Genomic DNA, 25,375 nt, shown 5'->3' with positions numbered 1-25,375 from the left:
GGTAGATTAGACATCAAGAAGATAATTAAAATTAACTTGATTTAAACTCAATGATATGTGTACTTATATAAATGTCAACATAGTCAAGTTTTTTTTTTCAATATAAACAAGCAACCTTAACACATCTATCTTTTAATAAACTTTTTATTATTGAAGTCTCAACCATATACTAAAGGAGAGTTGAACTTTTTAACTTTCAGCATAAAAGTTAAGTGTTTTAATTGTAAGTGTTTTAATCATTTGGCTATTATTGTAGTGCCTCACAATTAAAATTAATTTTGATAAATAATTTTTAATATGCATGCCAATTATAAGTTTGGAAAAATTAGTGTATGAAAGAACACTTGTTTTACCTGTCATGCACGCCATTTTTTAAAGGAAAAAAATAAAAAGTTGAATTTATTAACAAAATGTTGTGTTGAAAGAGAATAAATTAACTAAGCTTGTGGTTTCATGTAACTATTACTAATTGAATGTAATTCATTGATAGTATTGCTGATTATGATTAGATTTTAAATAGGACGGATTAATTGATTGATTAAATAATTCACCGGACGAGATGAGTGTCTATGTTCTTATGAACACATCTATGCATGTCATGGTTCTTTGGAGATTTAAGTTTTTTTAATAAATGAGATTGTATCACTGAAGCACGCACTCAGTTTTGCGTGGTTTTATTTGAATAATAGTGACATATTATTTATATTAAAATATTAAATACAAATTAGGTTAATATTAAAAAAAAACAATAATCTGATAATGAGTTAAGAGGAGGAAATATTGCATAAATTAGTGATATGCACATGTGTTTAAAGAGAAAATGAGGTTGCAAGGAGAACATATTCACATGAACACGATCGAATGAAATAGCACAAGTAATAATATACAAGAAAATATTATTAATATTTTGATATAACTTTTTTTGAAACACAAAGTGGGTTATTGACAGTAAATTTGTAAGTAGAAATTTATAAAGAGTCATAAAGATAGTTATGAATTGAATTAAAATAGCATCAATGGAATAGCTACCCTGATGACACGAGAGAAGTATTTTATTTTCTTCCCCAATCCAACGTTAAATGTTTGAACCTCTCGCTCCTCAATAATTAAGGGTTTGTAATTTATTTATATAAATAAAATAACAATGATAAATAAACAACATAGTAGAAATGGAGAGAAGGATTGTATATGCCAACCAAAGTTGCCAGACCTAGTCCGGTCATTGATCCGGTCAAGCCCAAAGGTTAAGTGTCAATGATTTCGACCCGGGTTGAACCGGAGTTAATTATAAAATATTAAAAAATATATTTTAATAACTAAAAACAATAAAAAATAATATAACCTATGTTTTAATAATTAAAAACACAATTAATTAAGTATAATATTTAAAACTTTAATTTGTATATTTTTTTAAATATTTGAAATCCAATTGAATTAATATTTAAAATTTTAATTTTATATAATATCACTAATTTTTAAAAAAATATAAAAATATAAAAACCTAATAATTCTCTCGGGACTCACCCTCTCTGAGGACTTAAAAAACAAGTGTCATGTGCTGCACTGCTCCCCCCTTCAGCCTCTCTCTCTCTATCTCTTTTTCACCCTCTCTCTCTCCTCATTTTCTCCGGCCGCGAGCTATCCCGTTTCTCAATTTTCTTTTGTATTTTTTCATTTCGCCACCGCTCCCTTCATTTCCTCTCAGGCATTCACACTCCCGGCTCATTTGCTTCTTCTTTTTAACCCATTTGACCAGACTAGATCAAACGGTTTCCTGACAAACCGACCGGATCATCCAGTTATTGGCCAAGTTATGTGAAGAGCGACTCAAAGGGATGTAATCAGACTGGCCTCATGGCCGATTTTTGATTTTTCTGGCCAAACCGGCTGGACTAGTCCGGGTTTGACAACCTTGATGCTAACAAAGTGGCAGTGGACGGAATGCTATAGGCAAGGGCATGAAAGGAATTCTCTATTTGTTTTTTATTTATTTATTTTTTTAGTCCATGAAAGTTTTCAAAACTTCCCGAAAAGTCCCTTTGACATTTGAATTTGACAAACAGTCCCTCTTTTTTTATTTTGCTGACGGTTAGGTCCCTGGGTGAAACTCCGTCAATTAACTTCATGCAATATTCCATTTTTGCCCTGCTATTTGGAGGGAAAGCTGGCGCCCGGTCTTCTCAATGTTTTGGAAAATAGTACGGTTGTCGGTTTTAACTTTATATACTTCTTTAACTCAAGCTGCCTTCTTCTTCTTCCATCATCCTTTTTGTTGGTTTTTTTTGTTTCCATCTACGCAGGATAGATAGAATTGTCTCTTCCCCGTTGTTTTGGTTTTATTTTGCACTCTTGTACTTTGAATATTTCTTCACTCGGAAGATAATTCATGTGAGCTTCTTCACACTTGTTTTGTGTTTTGGTTTTATTTTTTGTGATCATGTAATTGTTGACCATGCTTTCTTCATGCAGGCATCCAATAGATACCTTTTGCGCAGTTGCTAGGTATAGGGGGGAGAGCCGAGTCCTCTAGTTTACAGTGTTTGACTCCTTGGGTAGTCAATTCTAGATGAGATATGTCAAAGATGGGGGCTTGACATTGGCACTGTGAAAGTGAAGTTTATCACACCCGATGCAAACTGAACTATTTGTCCCATTTATTCTGAAATTGACTTCAAGCGTATGTACCAAGAGTATCAAATACTAAACATCGCGACCGTTGACCTTATTGTTGATGCAGATGCAAATGTTGTAGGCATGCCATTGTGTTCTTCACTCCCATAGTAAATATCCTTTGTTTGCTTGATGTGTAGTCATTTTATTTCATTCTTCTGCATTATGTCCTCATTCATAAATAATATTTCTCGTATAGTATATAGAGTGGTCAGTTATTGTATGCTCTTTTCGGTTAATTTTTGGAGATATCATTTAACATTATCTGTTTCAACTTAAATTTGTCCGTTTCTAGTTAAATAATTCTGTTTTCACTTAACATCAACCGATATCACTTAAATTTTTTACTACTCTACCTAAATGGAAGAGCGCTCGCTTTAGATGCGAGAGGCACGGGGTTTGATCCTCCTCATCTCCAACCATTATTTTATTGTTTTATTATTATATTTTAATTTAACAAAACCCTTTTTTGTGAACAGTTTAAATTTCCGCTTAAAGTTTCCAGTTTACGCTTAATATTTTATGTTTCCGCTTAACATTATCTGATATTACGTAAACTCTTTTCATCCTCGGCTTAATATTATCCTATTTCACTTAAAGTTATCTGATTCCACTTAAAATATTTTGAATTCGATTAAATATCTCTGATTTCACGTAAAAATTTCTGATTTTGATTAAACTTGTTTGATTTAACATAAATTTATCCGATTTCGTTTAAATTTGTTTGATTTCATATAAAAGTGCCATGATTTCACTTAAATTTATCTAATCTTGCTTAATTTGTACACTACAACGATTCATTTTCGGAGAGTATGTCACTAAATAGGGGCACATTTCCACCCCATCAACAACTTGCGGGGGTCCTATTCATTTGGTCTTCATCAGAACATCATGAGATTATTTCAGTGGAAGTCGGTGATCAGTTTTCTGGCTGTGACCATTTGAAGGATGCACTTAGGAATTTTGCTATCAAACGTAATTTTAACTTTATATTCATTAAGAATGACAAGTAGAGAGTGACTATGAAGTATGCTGCTGAAGGTTATGAATGGCGTGTCCACGCGTCCGTGGAAGGTAACTACGAGAAGTTTAGGATCAAGACGATGTATCTCACACACACATGTTGTGGCGGTATTGGCACGTCCTCACATCCCAAGGCATCAAAAAAATGGGTGAGTGCACATGTTATACAAAAGCTTGAGGATCGTCCCCTGTATAGGGCTATTGACATTCAACGTGATATGTTGTGAGACCACGGTGTCCATTTATCCTATAAACCAGCTTGGCTAGGGAAAGAGGTCGCTAAGGAGTGAGGTGGCAAGCTATGATTTATTGATGTGGTACGCAAAGAAGGTGTTAGTGACAAACCCTAGTAGCTTTGCTATCGTAGAGAATGACAGTGGCTGGTTCAAACGTGTGTTTTTTGCCTTCAAAGCATGTGTCATTGGTTTCAAGACAGGATGTAGGTCATTGTTGTACCTAGATGAAACTCACTTGCTCGGTAAATACGGGGGCACTTTGTTAGGTGCAACGGGAAAAGATAGGAATGATGGTTTCTTTCATGTGCCATTTGCAATTGTAGATAATGTAACGGATGGCAACTGGACGTGGTTTTTGTCAAAGCTTGGAGATACTATATACGATGATGACGAATATGTAAAACTTATTAAATTCATATCTGATAGGTCCAAGGGCCTTATCAATGCTGTCTCGAGGGTATTCCCTTCTTCACATCATGCACATTGTTTGCACCACTTAGAAGCAAACTTTATGAAAGCAAATGTCAGACTTGGCAAGTCATTGAAAGAAAGGTGTTGGTCTATATTATCAAGAATTGCGTTTTCATGCACTAAAAAAGAATTCGATGACATTGTTGCAGATCTGTTAAACACATCGGCGGATTCACATCATTGGTTGATGCAAAAATCTGATCTGGCACACTAGGACAACTACATGTTCAAAGGTGAGAGATGGGGGGAGATGTACTCAAACATGGCGGAGTCATTTAATGCATGGATAAAAGAGGCACGCCACCTCTTTGTCACAAACATGGTAGACTTGATAAGGTACGCACGATTTCACTCACCTAATCCATTGGGTAGTTATTATATGTAGATACTATGTTTCCACCTAAGATGCTATGTTTACGCACAATCTCAAAGATGGGAAAGACGTCATTCATCTTATGATTAAATTATAGTGTTTCCAATTAAGTTTTAATGTTCTCACAAAATTTTAATTGTTTTCGCTTAATTTTCCCATCATTTAAGATTAAATTCTAGTGTTTCTGATTGATTTTTAATTTTTTCGCTTAAGTTTAAGTGTTTCCGCTTAAGTTCCATTGTTTATGAATAAACTATAGTGTTTCCGATTAAGTTTAAATCTTTCCGCTTGATTGTAATTTTTTCCTCTTAATATACATCGGTTACGATTAAATTATATTGTTTCCAATTAAGTTTTAATGTTTCCACTTAATATTTCTTTACTTTTCTTATGTATAAAGGTTTAAGATGATGGGCATGTTGTGTCATCAACGTGAACAATCTCGAAGATGGGAGAGACGTCTATGTCCTGTCATACATAGAAAGATTGAGGAACTTGTTGAAGAGCCTCACAACCTATTGGTCGGCCGTTCCGATGGTGACCATTTTGAAGTGGTTGACCTAAAGAACTACTACATCAGTTTGAACGGTCGAACATGCTCATATCGTAGGTGGCGGGTATATGGCATTCCATGCAAACATGCATGTACAGCAATACTGTAGATAGACACAAATATTCATTGATATGTCGATGACTACTTCACAGTGGACACTTACCGACAAGCATATGTAGAAGCCATTTTCCCCTCCAACAGAGTGTAAACACGCGCCCGAGTGGTGTATGACACATCATTCGTCCAGACATAAGTCCTACCAGATCAAAGTAGCCAAATTGAGCGAGAACATTGAAACTTAAGCGGAAACATAGAATCATTAAGCTGAAACATTTAAACTTAAGTGGAAACTTTAAAACATTAGCGGAAAAATTATAATTTAAGCGGAAACATCAAAATTTAAGTGTAAATATGGTAACTTAAGCGGAAATTTCGTACCTTAAGCCGAAAAAATTACATTTAAGAGGAGAAAATTAACACTTAAGTGTAAACAGTAAAACCTATGCGAAAACATGTAAATTTAAGCAGAAACACTAAAATGTAAGCGATAAATATTAAAATTAATCATAACCATTAAAACTTAAGCGGAAGCAGTAAAAATTAAAACAGGATGCTTACATGTCCATCGGACATTTTAGAAAGTAGCTGATTGTCAGTTGTTCGACTTTATTTAATCTCATGAATCTGGCGGGACGTTCATTCTGTGGTACCCTAAAAGTCTGACTATCTTGCGCGGTCGGTACCATTGCCTGTTCGTCAATTGATGTTGTCTCCGGTATTAGTTTTGGGATAACAACTGACGCTTCATCAGTAGTGTCAGTTGATGGTTTCGCGCCTATGACGGAGACATTTTACGAACCGGGGAGTCAGTGTGGATGTCCTCCGCGTTCGGCAATTCCTTGCCAGTTGGTGAGTCAGTGTGGATGTCCTCCACGTTTCCTAACTTCTCACCTGAAGAAGGGGGCAGATCATTTCTCAATGCTGTTAGTTTAGTTATTATAGACTCGACGTCGACGTTTTCGGCTTCATCAACTGGTGATAACGCTTGTGGGGATGGCTTCGTGGTTACAGAGAAGGAAGAAAATGGGCAAGATGGCTCGAGTCCAGAGTGGGAAGGGACGGGGAAGGTGGCGCGGTTACAGAGGAGGAGGGGATAGGGGAAGGTGGCGCGGGTCCGGAGAAAGGAGGGAGTGGGAATGACGGATCGGGTGCGGAGGGGGAAATAGGTGGGGATGGTAGCGTGGGTCCGAAGGGGGAAGGGAATGGAAATGACGGATCGGGTGTGGAGGGGCAAGCAGGTGGGGATGGCGGTGCGGGTGGAAAGGAGGGATGGAGTGGGGATGACGGATCGGGTGCAGAGGGGGAAGCTGATGGGTATGATAAGATGGGTCCGGGGGCGGAAACAGGTGGGGATGGTACTGCGGATGCCGATAGGGAAGTGGGTGGGGCTTGTTCAGCGGGTGCAGAGAAGGAAGGGCGTGGGGATGGTGATGTGGGTCCGGAAGATGAATTCGGTGAAGATGGAGTTGATTTTGTCTTGACTTTGCCCTTTCGAGCAATTTTTTGAGACCGTTCTTCTGGTCGGAGATGGGCTTGTGAAATCACAGGCCTTGTAGATCACCTTGTAACTGGCTTGGGAGAAGCATCCTCAGAATCATTAGATGCGAAAAGAGTCAATGGTTGTCTTCGCCTGGTGACAACCTTCTTTACTCGACATCTAGTGGTGGCTGCTTGTTTTGGCGGGAAATCCTTGGTGTCGTCAACATCTGCCACCGATACATCTATCAGTGTAACATTGGAAGGGCCACGACCCTCAATTACCGCAACTATGGTTTGAAGCCCACCAACAGTCTCGGCCAACTTTTCAAAATCTTTCAGTAAACGTAACCCGATGTCTTCATCAACTACCCCCCTCGGTGGATTAACAGAAACAGAACTACGTCGACCCCGACGTGGTCGCCTCCTCGGTGGCGAGGGAGAGCGTCCACGTTTCCTTGCGTTTTTCTCCCCAGATTTTGCGCCTAGACGTATTGTGTTAGCCACTTCTTCTCCAGTATGGCTTGTCCTGACTAAAGCTTCTTCTTCGGCGTTAGTCGGGATGAGGGCGGAAAACTGTAATGTGGAAATAACATACAGTCAAGGTAAACAATGATACTTAAACGAAAAAACATAAAAAAAAAACCAGCAAAAATTAATTCTTAACTGGAACCATAACAAATTAAGTCTAAACTAAATCTTTTAAACGGAAACATAAATTATTATGCAAAAAATCATAATATTAAATGGAAACATAAATTATTAAGCGAAACAAGATATTTTAAGTGTAAACACTATAATTTAAAGTGAAACATTTAATATTAAGTGATAACTCCAAATATTAAGCGGAAACGAAATACTTAAGTGTAAACTAAACATTTAAAACGGAAACAAACATTATTATGTGAGAACTTATAATATTAAACGAAAACATTAACTCTTAAGCGGAAAATTAAATAAAATACGTGTAAAATGATTTTAAACTGAAACAAACATTATTAAGCGAGAACTGCCCATATGAATACCTCTTTCCCCTCGATTGATGATAGCAATGAACCGATGGATGCTTGCTTCTTGAAACTGTTCACCCCGTAACACAGGATCCGGGGAGTTTTACCAAATCGCACCTTCTTGCCGGTGCCAGTTACTTCGTAGAACCAAATATTTAGAGCGACAGCACATCCTCACAAGTAGCCAGTGTTTGTCTTCTCATCAGAGCATCTTGCTTGAACTCTGGCGGTCATTTGCGAGACGTCATCCATAAGCCACTTATGTGTGGCTTGCGCCCATGCATAGCGCAGTATTGCGGGAAGATCGTCCACATAGTCTACAAGCCAATTGGGAACAGAACATGATGAGTTCGGAAACAACATGGTCCCCATGATGAATACTAACAATATCTTCACAAAGTTTTCTTCTTCTCCTCTCTTCTGGACTAGTGCGCTAAGAGTTTTTTTGAAGGATTCCCTATGTCTTTCATCGATTTTTGAGAAATATTTTTCTTAAATTCTGAATGTGGCTTTCTCTTTTTGAAAACCACCGCGTCCCCATCGTATCTGAGACCAAGAATAATGGATACATCTTTGGGCCTGAACATCAACAAGCTCTCACCAATTCTAAATTTTTGGGAGCTCCCATCGTATCTCTAAAACAGAGCATTGAGCAATCCCCTCTCTTGTAGTACAGGTTCAATTTCCATTAACGATGCGAAAGGAGTACTCCGGATGATTTCCAAATGCCTAGAACTCATGTTTTGTCTTAACTCAGCAAGCGTTTCAGCTATGGAGACCAAATAACACCTACCGTTTACAAGGTTGGTTGCCATATATCTAATACCTTCACTAAGACGAAAGCATTAACGAACTATCAATCATTTTTAAGAGGAAACTAGATATTATAAGTGGAAACACATTTACTTAAATGAAAACTGATTAATTTAAGGGGTAAACAACACATGCAAAAGAATACAAAGCTAAAACTAAAACCAAACATTCAAAAACATCATCTTCCATTCCAGATAGAGCAGCAACTTTCCAAATTTAAGACTGGATCATACACAACAAACAAAAATTAAAAAACCTTAAATTACAAAACCTTAGAAACCCAAAACAGCGATGTAAACAACCCTACAACCTTCCATTAATACCTTCAGGCTCGCTGATTCAAGAGTATGGAGATTGTGTCAAGGAAACAACAATGAAGACCATGGAAAGCTTTAGCAAACTTCTTCTCAATACCTTTAGTGGAACAGAGGCCTTCAATGTGTGAAAGTCTTAGGATCTGAAGGGGCAAGTCTCAGAATCTGAAGGGGCAACTGAGAGAAGGCGCGCATAGGAACCATCGCTCCCCTCTTGGGATTCGTCGCTTAACCTGCCACTTCCCAATGTGGAGAGAGGGTAACATATCATTGATGTAACTGGCGGGGCATTTCGGTCTTTTCTGCTCAAAACTCATGGAGTTAGCAACAACAAGGATCCAAAATGCATATGTACAGAAAAGGAGGGATGATCTGTGCATTTCAAATTAGTAGGGTTTTTAGTGAATACCTGAACTTTGGAGGGACTTTTTGTTCATTTCCAGAAAATATAATGTGAAAGAAGAGAAAATTATATTAATCAAAACATTGGAAAACAAGATAACTTGGCCAGTACTATTTATTGAGAATAAGACATACGTGAAAAAGAAATCTCACCTAATGCAGAACAGGGAGATAATTAAGAATTTTTTTTTATTTGTTTAGGACTGTTTTGATTTTTTTTTTTATGCTTAATTTATGAATCTCAGCATTTCATTTTTTTCATTTGAATATCTATGTTAACAGAAGTGTTATATGTTTGGTATAATTCTGTAAATAGGTTTTCTATTTTTTTAAATTTATTTTTTTAGCCTTTTATTTTAAATTGTAAAATTTTAGTTGTTCTATAATATTTTTTAAGTGAGTCATACCAATTTTTCTTTTTAAGAGTTTAGGATTAAGATTTAAGAGAACTAACATGACTAAATTAAAATAATAAAGATTAAAATTTATAATTTAAAATAAATGGATTAAAAAATAAATTTAAAAAAGTAAAAGAATTATTCAAAAAATTATACCTATACATTTTGAATTAAGAAAAAAAATTAATCGTCTTAATTATTAAAAATAAAAATTAAATTTTATAGTCATATTGTGGTACACATGGGTGGCTAAGAAAAGTTGCCAACAAACCATGTCCTGTTAGTACTATAATTGTCAAACCTCAAGTCTGATTTGGTTCATTGGTCCTCAGATTGGAGGGCATGCATGTTAATTATGTCACAATCAGATGACTTTAATTAGCTTGATAACAACTCAAAAAAATAGTTTTCAAGTTGGAAAATAAATGAAAAATAAGTAATATAATAATAATATATAAATGAAGAGTAATTGTTGTAAATTCCCTTTTTTTTCATATATATCAAACCATACAACGAGGAATGAAATAAAACCATGAGTATATGGAAAAGCATTTGTTTTGCATACTGTGTGAAGCATGAATATTAAAATTGATTATAAAAAGATGAGAGAAAACGAATAAATCATTAGAGTACACCAGCCTATATAAATACAAGAATAATGTACACATAAGTATGTATACTCAAAGGTATTTACACATAAATACAAAGTATATGTATAAGTATTATTATTACTCTAACACCCCCCTCCCCCCTCTCTCTCCACACACACACTCAAAACTCACGGTGAGTCATAAACCTAGAATTTGTCAACTAGCAACTGAAACCAACCCCCACCCCCCAGCTCACGGTAGGTCATGAACCTAGTGTTTGTCAACTAACTTAAACCAAGACTCAATATGTGCATAAATTAAAAAAATCAGTAAGTTGTTGTATAGAGGCAACACATAAGGAAGAAGAATACTGCCAGCAAGGTAATGATGACGAATAAAGTGAAGAGTGACCTCAAGATGTTTCGTACACTCATGGAATATAGGCTTGGCAGTGACTTTAATAGTACTTTGGTTATCACAGTTTATAGAAGTGGGAGCAGAGATAGAGATACCAAAGTCCATCAATATCTAATACAACCAAATAACCTCCTTAGCAGTAGAGGGCATAGCACCATACTCAGTCTCAGTAGTGGAAAGAGCAACTGTAGATTGTTTCTTGCTTTTCCAAGAGATAAGGGAATCTCCAAGGAAAATGCAGAAACTAGTTATAGATTGACGACCAAAAGCATCACCTGCCTAGTCAGTATCACAATGGGTGCACAGCTCAAGAGAGTACGTGGCAGAGAAAAGTAGAGATTGAGATATAGTACCACGAAGATAACGAAAAACTCGTAAAAGGGCAGCATAATGAGTAGAGCGAGGAGCACTCACAAACTGACGAAGAACACGAAGCGAATAGCAATATCAGGCCAAGTGATGGTCAGATAGATAAGAGCACCAATAAGTGTACAATAGTGAGTGGGATCAGGAAAAAGCTCACCATCAAAAGAAGAGAGTCAGTGATGCAGCTCAATATGAGTAGAGACAGTGTGGAGATTAGTGATATCAGCTCGCTAAAAAATGTCAAAAATGTACTTATGTTGAGACACCAAGTAACCTCGATGAGAATTAGCAACCTTAAAACCCAGAAAGTAACAAAGAAGGCCAAGATCTTTTATCTGCAACTTGGTGTGTAACCACTATTACAAAGAAAGAACAGTATCAACATCATCACTAGTAATAACCATATCGTCAACATAAAAAAAAAAGAATAGTGAGGCCTCAAGAAGTCTATTGAGTGAAGATGGCATAATCATGAAAGCTCTGGGTGAAACCAAGAGCAAGAACTACACTACAAAACTGCTCAAACCAGGCACGAGGAGCCTGTTTAAGTCCATAGATAGCTTAGTAAAGATGACAGACATGCTGAGAAGGATGAGAGAAACTAGGAGGATGAGTCATATAAACGTCCTTAGAAAGATCCCCATGTAAGAAGGCATTGGTCACATCTAACTGATGAAGTGGGTAGTGACGAGTAGCAGTAATAGCGAAAAGAAGACAAACAGTAGTTAACATGGCCACAGGAGCAAAGTTCTTCTCATAATCAATGTCATGCTCCTGAGTAAAACCACAAGCTACAAGATGCTCTTTATGGTGCTCAATACTTCCATCGGCTCAGGTCTTGACTCAATAAACCCACTGATAACTAATAGGAGTAACACCAGATTAAAACGAAACAAGATCCCATGTATGCATGTGTTAAAGAGCATCGAGTTCCTCTATCATAGCTTGTTGCTACTGGGGATGTTTTTACCACCTCACAATAAGACTGCAGCTTGGAATAAGAGTGAATAGTAGCAAGGAAGACTTGGAAATTGGGAGAGTAGGTAGAAGAAAGGGAAAGTGTATACCGAACAGGAGGATGGCGAGGGCGGTTTGGGTAATGACGAGGATATCACGAGCATCTTCAGGAGAGGGTGGGTTGGCAAAAAGAGGAGGCGAGTCACCAAAGCTATCAATGCAAATAGAGGGAGGGGAAGGAGGAACAAAGGAAGTGTTTGTGGAGAAGTCGAGTGAAGGCACAGAATTAGCAGTGCTAGTAAAACTCAAAAGAACTACGAATGGGAGAGAAGAAGATGCACTATTAGAAGACTAAAGAAAAGAAAGATTTGGAAAGGATAAACAGAAGTAAGGGGTATCTTCAAGAAAAGTGACTTGACGGGAAATACCAAAACAGTGAGAACGAGGATCATAGCAGTGATAGAGCTTGTGTTCAAAGCTATAGCAAAAAAAATTCATATGCCAGAACCTGGAGAGAGTTTATTTCGCTTGATGGTGGGTAAAAGAACGAAATAGGTGCAACTGAAAGTGCGAAGATGACTATAAGAGGAAGGAAGTAAGTAAAGACACTCATAAGGTGTGATGCCAGAGAGAGCGGAGTTAGTAATGCGATTGATGAGTGTATAATGTTTATGTATTTCATATTAATTTGTACACTCAATTGGCATGTAATAGAATCATATTGTAGAATTCGATGCTAAATACAGCGTGTTTTGTATTAAACATGCTAAGGACAGTGTTTAAAGACAAAGGAGAGCCAAAACAAGCATGTTAGACCCAAAATGATAAGTTTGGGGATCTCTCAACATCATTGTATTAAGGACAAGGCAAACTGGGTGGCCTATGAACAGCTTACGGTCATCCTTATGACCATAAGTCAATTTCAGAAGACCTTGCAAGCATGTTTATGCCCATAAGGGGGATTCAGAGCCAAGTTAAGGACCATCCAGAGGAGCTTACGGGCATTCTCTATTCTATCTTTCTATTCTTTTGGGGTAACTTGTGGAGGTGAGGTTGAGGAAGAAAAGGGACAAATCTCCAGCACTTTAAGGGCGATTTGGAGAGGGATTTTGTTCTACATTCAAGGGGATTGAAGATCTTATCCGTCGAGTTCATCTTAACGGCGTGCATGGAAGCTTCTTCGGTGACTTTTCATCCTAGGGATTGAAAAGGGAGTTTTCATGGATCTCATGTTTTTCTCTATTCTTTGTATCTTGAATGCTTGTCCCATATTAATGGAGGGTTAATTTGTAGATGCTTGGGATTTTCTTGACTTTAGTTGTTGGATCTTTGATACTTTAATTGATTCCTTGTTTGCAATCATATCTATTTTAGTCTAATTGTGTGAATGAATGCTTGGTAGCTAACAAGGAGAAAGCCCTAGCTATCATACCTTGTATTCCTACATGACGAGAAGAAATTCCCACCTAATATAGACTTGCCACAATTCGAGAGGATAGTGGGTACACCTCTGGTTAGGGTATCTAGGAGACTTTGTCTCCCACAATCCTTCCGAGTGGATTCATGATAATTTCTAAGCTCTTTGCATTCATGTGGAGTAGATTTTAGGAGAAATCATATTTCTGCTTTGTACTCGGATTAGGGATAATCTCTCTTCAAGGGGAGATTATCTACTTAAGGGATTGTGTGGATGTTAGTGTCAGCTCTACACATATTCAGTTACACTTCGCCTGAGAAATCGGGGTTTTGTATATTTCTGGAAAACTTTCAGGTCAAACAAGATTGCATGTTTAGACAACCATTGTCCTGTGCTTCATAACCCTAGAAAGATATTATACACGGACATCACTTTATTCCTTAATTTCTCTCTTGTTATTTCCCGTATTTTCATGTTTTTATTTGCTTTATTCACACACAAATCACTTCACTATTCAGGCTATCTTTCAGATCTAGAGTCATTACTAGTACTCACTTTCTTCCCTAGTGACCGACACTCTATACTTACACACACTTTATTATGCGATCAACACATACACTTGTGTCCCTATCAGCGATTGATGAGATAGAAAGATGTAAGAATGGCTTCAGTCCAGATGAATTAAGGGACAGAATAGGCAAAAAGAAGTGTATGTGCAGTATCTAGGATATGATGATGTTTGCGCTCAATGATATTATTCTGAGCAGGTGTGTAAGGATAAGATTGTTGAGGAATAGTGATGTGAGTGGAGAGTAATGTTCAGAAGGATATAGAAAGATACTCACGTGACCCATCAAAGCGAAAGATCTTAATGGGTTTACTAAACTGAGTATATACCATTTACACAAATTGAGAATAAAGGGGAAAAACCTCAAATTGAGAACGTACTAATTAAAACCAAGTATAGAGCGAGAAATCATCAATAAAAGATATGTAATAGAAGAAACCACCAAGAGATGAGAGGGGTACATGACCCCAAAATCATAATGAACAAGATCAAAAGTAGATATGGAAATAGATTCTCGTGAAGAGAAAGGAAGGGCATTGTGTTTAGTGAGTTTATAATCCATACATGGATATGAAGGAAGGGAAAAATCAGAACCAAGACAACCTGAACTTGTTAAGAATTTCAAGCTAGAACTAGACAAGTGATAGAGGTGATTGTGTCAACGATCAAGAGAACACACAGAAGCGGCAATGTCAGAAGATGGAATATCGGGAAGATGAAAAGATTCTAAGTAATAGAGGTCACCATCTCTGAGCCAATCCCAATCCTCTGGCCTGTAAGATGGTCATGTACATTACAAGTAGAAGAAGAAAAGGCAACTGTGAGACCATAATCAGTGACCTGACTAACAAAAAGAACATTGAGAGCTAAGTCAGGGACATGATGGAGGTCAGGAATGTCAAATGAGGTGGATTGAAGATGGCCACACTATGTGACTGAATGAAGGCTTCCATCAGTAGAATCTAAAATGATGAGTGGCACTAGAATCTAAAATCTAAGAGCTAGGAGAAAAACATACCAGAGGCATTAGACATAGCAAAGGAAATGCTGGAGGGTAAAGCACGCTACATAGCATGAATCTATTTAGTAAGCTAAGCGACCTGAGAGAGAAGATTTGTAGAGGAAAGAGAAGTTGAAGCTAAAAAAAAGGCAGCATGTGGGTAGTAAGAAAGAGGTCGAGGTAGAGGACGAGGCTGTGATGACGACTGTTGTTGTCGTTGTTGAAGCTGAAGATACTGACTCTTCATATGACCAGGACGCTTGTAGTAATGACACATGACAGAAGATCTAGAAGAGGTCAATAAAGCAAGAGCAAGTTGCATAGAAGGACCGGAGGGTACCCGAGAAGAGTGTGGAGAAGTCACAGTGAGAACTGTGTCTATAAGGATAAGTCATGGAGACAATGTGTTGAAAGGAGTTTCTTTAGCAACAACACTACGAATGACATCGTCAAATGATGAAAGAGGATCCCGACTGAGCAGTTGGCTGTGAACAGTCTAAAAATCAAGATGAAGACGCATCAAGAATTCAAATGTGCGTTGTGTTTGGCGAGACTGAGTGCGAGTTTTGCAAAATTTGCATGTCAAGCAAGTAGACTCCTCAAAAGAATCAATCTAGCGCCACAGGGACTGCAGGTCATGGATATACTCCCTAACGGAATGCTCACGTTGCTATACATGAGTAAGGTCCTACAAATTGACATACTAACAGACAGAGCTGGAATGCTCAAACATACAACCCAAGTGTTCCCATATTGCATGAGTAGTGGAAAAATGTCCAATTTTCATACAAAAATCAATCTCACAAGTCTAACAGATATGGGTCATGGTACGGTGATTAGTAAGTGTCCATGATGCATTGGGGATGGACGGTTGGGGAGAGGTACCGTCGACATGGCCAAGAAAATCCATACCAAGTAAAATAATGAGAACGATAGTAAACCATTCTCTGTAATTGAAACCGTTTAATTTGATATCCACTGGAGTTAGGAAGTGTGAAGAAGAGGAAGATGATGCCATTTTTTATTATGTTTTTCTTGTTATGTATTTTTTATATGATGATGATGATGATGATGATGATGATTATTATTATTATTATTATTATTATTATTATTATTATTATTATTATTATTATTATATATCAAAATAACAATTACATCAAAATAATTTCATCATGCCACTAAGAGATGTCAGGCAACTGGCTTAGCTGGCGATGCTCGCCACTAAGAAATATCCAAGCTTTGTCAACCAGCTAACTTTGGATCCCGCGCCCACGTGATGGTAGCCATTGTTGGAGACTGGCAAGAAAGGGAGCTGATGTTGGAGACTTGTGATGAGGTCAAAGGTGATGTAGAAGCTTCTTCGTAGCCTGGAGATGTTGGAGCTTGGATGATGAAGAAACATAGAAGAGAGAACACAGATAATGGTACATGGACACGGTGATAAACTTATTAGCGTTGGCGGTGACGAGAGAAGAAACGATAGTAGGAAGATGACAGTGCCAGGAAGAAAACTAAGGAATGTGAAGCTCGTATAAAATAATCGCAACAGATGATGACTTCGGCAGAGATGGACCAAGCAAACATCAACGTCGGTAATAAAAGACCAAAAAGACATCAATGTCAGAGACAGGACTGAAATCTGGCAAAGATTTAGTGAGATCGGCCCGCATCTAATACAATGATAGATAAAAGATGACAGAAACGAATGAATCATTCACTATAAGAAAATTACTGTTTAGAAACAGCATTTTTCGTTTCCATTCCGTTACTAATTCAGTTTAGCAACATATTAGAAACAGAATTTATCTGTTTTGAAACCCCTTATTTCTAATTTAAATAGAAACGAGGAAATGTTCCGTTTCTAACTTTAGAAATGGATTAGAAACGGAAACCAATATGTTTCTAACTTTTGAAAAATTAAAATGGAATGATGTATGTTGCTAATTCATTTCTAAATTCCGTTGTAATTCCGTTTCTAGATTTAGAAATCAATTTAAAATGAAAGTTTTACCATTACAAAAAATAGAAACAGATTCCAAACGGAATATTTTTGGTTTTATTTTTGTCCCTCCTCATTAGAAATAAAAGTTTTTTTGTACCTAATTTGTTTCTAAAATTTTTTTAAAATTAAAAAACAATATTGAAACAAATAAATCCATTTCTAATCCATTTCTACCATTCAAGTAAAAAATAAAAATAAAAATTATATTCCTGATTTTTTTAAACCTGGTACATGAATTTTATTTTTAAACCTAAAATATCAATAAATAAGATAAATTCCTCAATTCATACAAAAAGAAATGTTTAAGTATATATGTTCAACACAAAATAATAAGTATATGACAATCACAACTATAAGTCAAAATCATGACAATTACAACTATAAGTCAATGGTTGTGAGTCTTGTGTGGTAAACTGTGACTGCTGAAGAATCCTCTTCTCAAAACTCATCATCATGTCTCATCTCCTCACGATATTGGTCCCTCTCCTCTTTCATTTCAAGCAAACTTTATTGAAGCCTCTCCTCACGATCTTGGACTTGACTAAGAGTTTGCACAAATCTCTAACCTCAGCTTGTAGTGTCTTAGATGATGAACCTGTGGAAAAACTTGAAGATAACTATGGATAAAAGATTCACGCTTGGGACCCAATTCCATAAACCTGACTTTTCTTTCCTCCCCCCACAGCCTCATAATATAGAGCTGTTTCATCCACAATAGGAAGCTTGTCATGTCCTTCTTGTGTTTGAGATACTTGCTCCACATGCTCCAAATAGCGTTCCTACATCAGTTAACTCAACTCATTAAATATTATTCTCAAAACAACTTAATATAAACTCACAAAACAATTGTAAACAAAGTCTATAATTGAAAACCCCACAAAAAATTATTCATCTTACCTTAATAGATTGAGCACGTGCATCAACAAGCATGGAGGTACCCTTCTTTGTATGAGTTACTTTAAAAAGCTCAAAAGGGCGAGGATCACGTCCAAGCCTCGATCGCTAGAATAACACAACAAATTGAATTTTGTTACAATTAGCACTAAACTAATTCTTTATAATTTTAAAACATATTTATATAAATATTAAACAAATTACCAATCTATCCGCATGGGAAACATGAGAAATGGAGCCTCCCGTGTGCCATGATATACCAGATCCAGGTCCTGTAATCTCAGTGAGTCGGTTTACGGTAGCATTCTCATACCTAGTTTTAAATTCCGAGAATTCCATGCCTCGGTCCATATTTTCCATGTAAAGTCAGACACATGCATTGATTTTTCTTTCCCCTTTCTCAAAATACACATCTATGCTCTATACGGCTCTGGAGCTTTACGTTTCTAGGCCATCTTAATAGCAGATGACATTGACTCATCCCATACAAAGAATTTCTGTAGTTTAACATAAACAAACATACATATTATATATAATTGTTGATTTAAAAATACTAACCAATGTTTTATATTAAACTACTAATGTTTTTCTAATTATAATTGTACTAAAATACTAACAATAAGATCTAGATTATGGAAAATGACGCTATATATGTGATACACTGTCCTGATTTTTTACCTCAAGCCTTTTTCAATTCTTGTGCATGCATTAATGGTAAAATGGTCATTTAACAATAGTGGCATCCTTGCATGAGTGCACAGTAGGTTGTGTGAAAACCAGCCAAAACCAGGGGAAAAACGGTCTTTTGGACTCATTTTTTTTTCCTATTTTCTAGTATTAAGGGCATTTTGGTCATTTTATTTTTTAATATATATATATATTGGAAATGAGAGGATAAGAGCAACGTGGCTCTATCCCCTTTTTCTCATTTCTATCTTCCTTCTTTATTTTCCTTCTTGTTTTCCTTATTCCACCGAACACCCAATCCTTGAAAAAAAAATTTTGTCGACAAGCTTTTCCGGCGAATCAACGCTCCTAATCTCTTCCTCTCATTCTCCTAAGCTTGGTAAGGCTTTGATCCAAGGTTTTTTCCTTGTATTTTCTTCATATTTAATCATTTTCAAAAATCTTTGAAACCCTAGAAATAAACATTGGTTTGAGTTGTTTTTGGGCTCAAATCGAAGCCAGTGTCATTGTTATTCATTTGTGTAAATGTTTGTAAAGAAATTTGGTGATTTGGGGTTGTAAATCGGCAAGAAACCATTGTTTTAAGGGCCGGATTTAATGTAGCAAACCCTAAACTACTGTAGCCTCAAAAACTTTTGCCTTTTCTTGTATTTCTTTAGTCCAAATCGAATCCCTTCTTACTTGCAATCCATTAGAACTAGTTTTACTTTGGTTTGAGGTCATTTGGGTCCAAAATGACGTTGTTTTCCCCTAAAACCCTAGAGTTACATGTTCGATATGTAACATTGCATTTGCATGCATTTCAGTTTCCATTCTTGTGTTCTTTGGTTCTTAGATTCCCTGCTTGATTCTAGGTGGTGAGGCATCTTCCAAGGGGAAGGAAATTGTCGACCAGTGAGCGCGTCTCAAGGCGAGACTACTGGTTCTGTGAGTGGTTAAATTCATATTTTCATAGATTTAACAAGAGTATTATAGTATTTCTTTGTATGTTTTATATCATAAATTTGATTATAAATCATATTTCATTTGATATATATATATGGATATTTTGAGCATAGAGTTATTTGGCAAAGATGATTCTAGTATACTTATACATATTTATTTTGAAAGAAGCATGTTTACATGTATACATGGAATACAATTTGATGTATATATTTATTTGGACATTTAGATGTTGGATTTCTTGAGTTGGAATTGGAAAGAATTTCATTGTGGCATTTAGATTTTGATGGTAATAGTAGACTTTAGTCCGACACTGCAATGTGGGGTCCCACTGTCCAGCCTAATGGGAGGCGGCGTGGTTAACCCTAAGTGTACCCTGATCAAGAGGTGCGCGGAGCCATTGATAGGGATGATCTTTTATGTGAGAAACCCGGGGTCACCACCTAGGAATCTCAATGGCCAACACCAAGGAAGGCAGCATTATGAATTTTGAAAGTCTTAAAACACCTCGATGGTCCCGTAGCTAGTCGCGGCTACAATTAGCTTAGGAATTGTTTGAGGCCAGCTTGTATTTTGAGTGGTGCTTAATGTGTTGGAAAGTGTTACTTACCTGTACTGTTTATAAATGATTTTGTTATTTGTTAATCTGTTGAATACTTGGAACTCCTTTTATATGTTATTATTATTGTGGTAATTACTATTGGAACTGATATACTACTCTGTTATATCTATGCTAACACCACTCACTAGGGAACGTCTGTTACTCATCACTCTCCTTTCTCCTTTCTCAGTCTGTGACATTGGACTAGGTTGTGCTGGACAAGCAATAGAGTGACATACCTTTTCCCTCTGTTTTGGTTAGTGTGCAGTGTGTATGTAAACTTTATGGATCCACTAGACTTGAGTTTTGTGTACTGTTTTCGTATTTGTATTTTTGGTTGTATTTGGAACCTTAGCTGGTCCTATTGTGAACTTTGTATCTTTCTTTAGTAAGTTGTGTTAACAGGGTTGTTTCGAGTCTTACAGTGACTAGGAGGTGGGACGCTGTAGGGTCCTCTCCTTGTTGTCGTGGAGATTCCCACGTGCCCGGCTAGAGTAAAATTTAGTTCCACAAGCAACATCAATTACGTGCTTTGCCAACATCCAAACAATCATGATAAGGATTTTCAAATTCACTAATAATTAACAATTAAGTACTAACTAAGCAATAATATTTGAACATCATGGATGACAACTATGGGAGAGGAAACATGGAAATTAAAAAGATGTAAATCTTTATAAGAAATTGGTACCAATAATGTATTCACAACTGAGACACAAATAATTGTAGAAGTACCCACTAAGAACACAAACCACATACCATTGTCTAGATGCTTGAATGAAATTAAGCAAGAAAATAGCTTAGAAAACTAACAACTTCCATACCAAGTTTCATAATGGCACAAATGAATCCTCACAAACTTCATCATGGATGGGAAAAAAGGGATTAAGCGTCACTTGTTCGATATTATTTGAAATCCAATCATGACCACAGGAGAAAAAGCAAAAAAATGAGACTATTGCTTGAATTTATTAAACCTTCTAATAAATATGCAAGATGAAACTTTTCTAACAAATCAACTTTAAAAATATGTTTGTTTTTCTAAAGATGAGCTCCAAATTACGATAGAACTAAACATCGATACATGGCATATTACAATGGAAAAAGCGAACTTTGCAACTACTACAGCGCCCACTATGCCTCGATATTATTGGAGTTTTCTTTGATGAGAAAAATAATATTATGACTAGTTAATAATCAATAGAACTTTACATCGATCAATAAAGCGATGAATTGTTTGGCCCATGTTAGAGGTCAATGTCTTAGATAAAGATAACAAAGACCTTTGAATCAGGCAAAATGTGAATTTAGAACTTTTCACTAGTGTTAGCAATTAGGTATTCTTTCGATGTACAACAATATCAAAAATTGAATATCACAACTTCTTTGTGTTAATCCACTCTGGGAAGTATCATGAGCCACAAAATAATTTATTGAGCTTTTTGCAAACTAAAGCCATTTTACATTAAACATACCAAGATATTCTTTAAATCTCAGGTATAATGCAACAAGTCAAATTTTAGGATATAATTATGATACCCTATCCTGATTTTTTACCTCATGCCTTTTTAGATTTTTGTGAATGCATTAAGGGCAAAATGGTCATTTAGCACTAGTGGCATCTTTGCATAATTCAACAGTAGGTTGTGTGTGAAAACCAGCCAGAAACCAAGGGCAAAACAGTCTTTTGGACTCATTCCTTCTATTTGCTCTTATAAGGGCATTTTGGTAATATTCCCTTTTTCTTAAAAAAAAATTGAGAATGAGAGGATAAGAGCAACGTGGCTATCTCCCATTTCTCTCATTTCTTCCTTCTTTCCTTGTTTTCCTTCTTCGGCCGAGCACCAAATCCTTGGGAAAATTGTGTCGACGAGCTTTTCTGGCGAATCAACACCTCTACTTTCTTCCTCTCACTCTCTTGAGCTTGGTAAGGCTTCGTTTATACTGTAGCAATACTGTTTCAAATCTGAAATTACTGTAGCACCAAAAAACCATTGGCCTTTTCTTGTATTTCTTTGGTCCTAATCGAAGCCCTTCTTTCTAGGAATCCATTGGAACTAGTTTTATTTCGGTTTGATGTCGTTTGGGTCCAAAATGACGTCGTTTTCCTCTAAAAATCCTAACGTTACATGTTCAACATGTAACAATGCATTTGCATGCATTTTGTTTCCATTGTTGCATTCATTGGTTCTTAAATTCCTTGCTTGATTCTAGGTGGCAAGGCATCTTCCAAGGGGAAGAAAACTGTCGACCAGTGAGCGCGTCTCGAGGCGAGACGACTGGTTCTATAAGTGGGTTAATTGTTAATTGCATAAATTTAATAAGAGTATTATAGTATTTCTTTACATGTTTTATATCATAAATTTGATGATAAAATATATATATATATATATATGGATATTTTGAGCATGGGGTTATTTGGTAAAATGATTCTAGTATACTTATGCTTATTTATCTTGAAAGAAACATGTTTATATGTAAATGTATTTTTACATGCAAATGGAATATAGATTAATGTATATTTTTGTATTTACACATCATATGCTTGATTCCTCGAGTTGGAATCTCAAAGTATTGCATTGTGGCATTTGGATTTTGATGGTAACAGCGGACTTCAGTCCGACACTGCAGTGTGGGGTTCCCCGGTCCGGCCTAATGGGAGGCGGCGTGGTTAACCCTGAGTTTATCCTGATCAAGAGGTGCACGGAGCCATTGACAAGGGGTTTTTTATGTGAGATACCCAGGGTCACCACACGAGAATCTTAGTAGCCAACACCAAGGAAGCCAGTATTGTGAATTTTAACAGTCTTAAAACATCTTGGTGGTCCCGTAGCTAGTTGCGGCCATGATTAGCTTGGGAATTGTTTGAGGCCAGACTGTATTTTGAGCGGTGCTCAATGTGTTGGAAATGTTACCTACCTGTATTATTTTTGAATCATTGTGTTATGTGTTAACTTGTTGGATACTTGGAACTACTGTTATATGTTATTATTATTGTGGTTACTACTATTTGGAATATTTTATTACTCTGTTATCTCTATGCTGTCACCACTTACTAGGTAACACTTGTTACTCACCACTCTCCTTTCCTTTCTCTCAGACTGTGATGTTGGACAAGGTTGTGGTGGGCAAGCAGTAGAGTGACATACTTTTTCCCTTGTATAGGTTAGTGTGTTGTGTGCATGTAAACTTTATGGATCCACTAGACTTGAGTTTTGTGTACTATTCCTGTACTTTGTATTTGTACTTTTTTGGTTGTATTTGGAATTCTGACTGGTTTTGTAGTGGAGTTTGTCTCCTTCTTCAGTGAGTTGTTGCGATAACAAGTTTGTTTGAGCCTTACGGTGACTAGGAGGTGGGACGCTATAGGGCCCACTCCTTGTTGTCATGGCTATTTCCACGTGCCCGGCTAAGGTCAGGGTGTGACAATAATTTTTAAAGACTGTGGCCTAGAAGTTTAAAAAAAAATGAAGAACTTGTAATGGATCAAGATACATACATATGTTACAAGTTCTATCAGCATAATACAGCTTGGAGATATTCCAATACTTGCTAGACCAAATTAGCGTCCTTACAGATTTGGTACATTTCAGTAGTTCATCTAAGGGATATATCTAAAACCATTACTGCTTAGATTATTTCAACTTGTACACTATTGTAATATGTATAGCATTTGATAGATTTGTCTGATGTTAAGAGAGAAATGTGCCCATCATCCAAGCACATCAAAGCACACATTAGCTTGCACCCAATGCTTGGTTGTGGCACCTTTCTACGGATGCTTTGACAACTTGATGGCAAACACTTAATTCTTGCATACAATTAGGCAATAAAGTTACCACACCAATGGTCCAAATTAGTTATAAAAATATCCCATCAATCAAAGTGTCAAACAAGGTACCAAGCAAAATGAACATAAAGGTTTGCATATCACACATGCCACTTCACCTTAACCCTCAAAAATATTAAATTCTTGCAAAGAATATTGCAAATGTAGTAAGGCATTTAACATTCGGTTGGAACTTCAAAATCCAACAAAGAAGAATATTGTTCAGCAATGCAAAACCTCAATTCTTAAGAATTTAAAGTACACCTAAATACATTTCGAATCTCAATAAAATATTAACATATTATCAATCAAAGATTTCTGTAATTAGAAGTTGTCTATAAGATTTTTTTTTTTTTTTTTTTAGTGGTCAGTTTGAAAGCCTATCTAATGATAGCACCAGCTGAAGGACAGAAAAGACTTTGATCAACGCGACAACAACAAAAATACAGGCCATTCTTTTTAAATAAATTAGTCATGTAAATTAAACAGATCTTAAAACATTAGGTCTCTTAGTTATCCAGAAAAAGGCTCAAATTAGTTATTAAACATCCAGTTTCCAAAGTATCAAACAAATAGGTACTAAATAAAATGAACATACAAATTTTGGTTTCAGAAAAGATTTTCCTTGGTAGAAACCAAATGACTTGCATCTCATGCATTAACCTTATCCCCCAAAAATAATAACATCCAGTTATTAAACATATGCATAAAACATACTAACAATAGCAGCATCAGTAAAAGAAGAACACCTACATGATTTACAAATTTGTATCATTCCTAATGGAATCCTTCACAGCGCATTCACATGACACAAGTAACACTCCAAAAACGCCAACTTGGTTTTCACAACGTAATCAGATTTCCAAGCTTTCCCGCTTAAAGAAGTCTTCACATTGCCACCATATACCCTGCTTGACATAATGCAAATAGATTAGCTAGTAGAACTTAGTCCTAAAAAAGAACACAAAAACAAAATGAATTACCAATCAACAACCATTCCAGCGATAAAGATATTCAACAACAAAGAACGACCTAAGAAGCTCGAAATCACAAATCCACAATAGCTAACACAAAAAATACCATGATTCCTTGCTAAAACACTGCCCTTATACAAAAACCTAGCAAGATCTAAACCATAATTCCAACCAAATTAAACTCCAAAATACTCATGCGATTCATTAAATCAAGTAAAAACACATATGATAATTGTGAATAAACAACGATCATACCCACTTGAGAACGATGAAGAACGCTATAGTGATGGATTTGGGAAGGAATTGGAGAGATTAGTGGATCTTGAAAGGGA

At 36.4% G+C, this 25,375-nt stretch overlaps 3 protein-coding genes and 1 long non-coding RNA gene across 4 annotated transcripts; 3 read left to right on the top strand and 1 right to left on the bottom strand.

The window, feature by feature from the left end:
* The first annotated feature begins 4,005 nt into the window (after positions 1–4,005).
* Positions 4,006–5,435, top strand: LOC120273555. Its single transcript, XM_039280191.1, has 3 exons — positions 4,006–4,386; positions 4,615–4,736; positions 5,174–5,435. Exons 1-3 carry the CDS (start codon positions 4,006–4,008, stop codon positions 5,433–5,435), a joined length of 765 nt encoding a protein of 254 aa, XP_039136125.1.
* Positions 5,436–6,163: 728 nt separating this feature from the next.
* On the top strand, positions 6,164–6,893 carry LOC120273546 (paraneoplastic antigen Ma6E-like). The gene is made up of 2 exons (XM_039280178.1): positions 6,164–6,309; positions 6,398–6,893. Exons 1-2 carry the CDS (start codon positions 6,164–6,166, stop codon positions 6,891–6,893), a joined length of 642 nt encoding a protein of 213 aa, XP_039136112.1.
* A 10,507-nt stretch (positions 6,894–17,400) lies between these two features.
* Positions 17,401–18,361, bottom strand: LOC120273537. The gene is made up of 3 exons (XM_039280169.1): positions 18,215–18,361; positions 18,014–18,118; positions 17,401–17,895 (listed from the first exon to the last, which is right to left on the bottom strand). Exons 1-3 carry the CDS (start codon positions 18,359–18,361, stop codon positions 17,749–17,751), a joined length of 399 nt encoding a protein of 132 aa, XP_039136103.1. The 3' UTR covers positions 17,401–17,748.
* Positions 18,362–22,463: 4,102 nt separating this feature from the next.
* LOC120280249 lies at positions 22,464–23,258 on the top strand. The gene is made up of 2 exons (XR_005542278.1): positions 22,464–22,531; positions 22,849–23,258. It is a non-coding gene; the product is annotated as an uncharacterized LOC120280249 (long non-coding RNA).
* The last annotated feature ends 2,117 nt before the right edge of the window (positions 23,259–25,375 follow it).

This window comes from Dioscorea cayenensis, chromosome 2 (assembly GCF_009730915.1).
Source record: "Dioscorea cayenensis subsp. rotundata cultivar TDr96_F1 chromosome 2, TDr96_F1_v2_PseudoChromosome.rev07_lg8_w22 25.fasta, whole genome shotgun sequence".
Lineage (NCBI taxonomy): Eukaryota > Viridiplantae > Streptophyta > Magnoliopsida > Dioscoreales > Dioscoreaceae > Dioscorea > Dioscorea cayenensis.
This window is presented reverse-complemented; position numbering and strand designations above follow the sequence as displayed.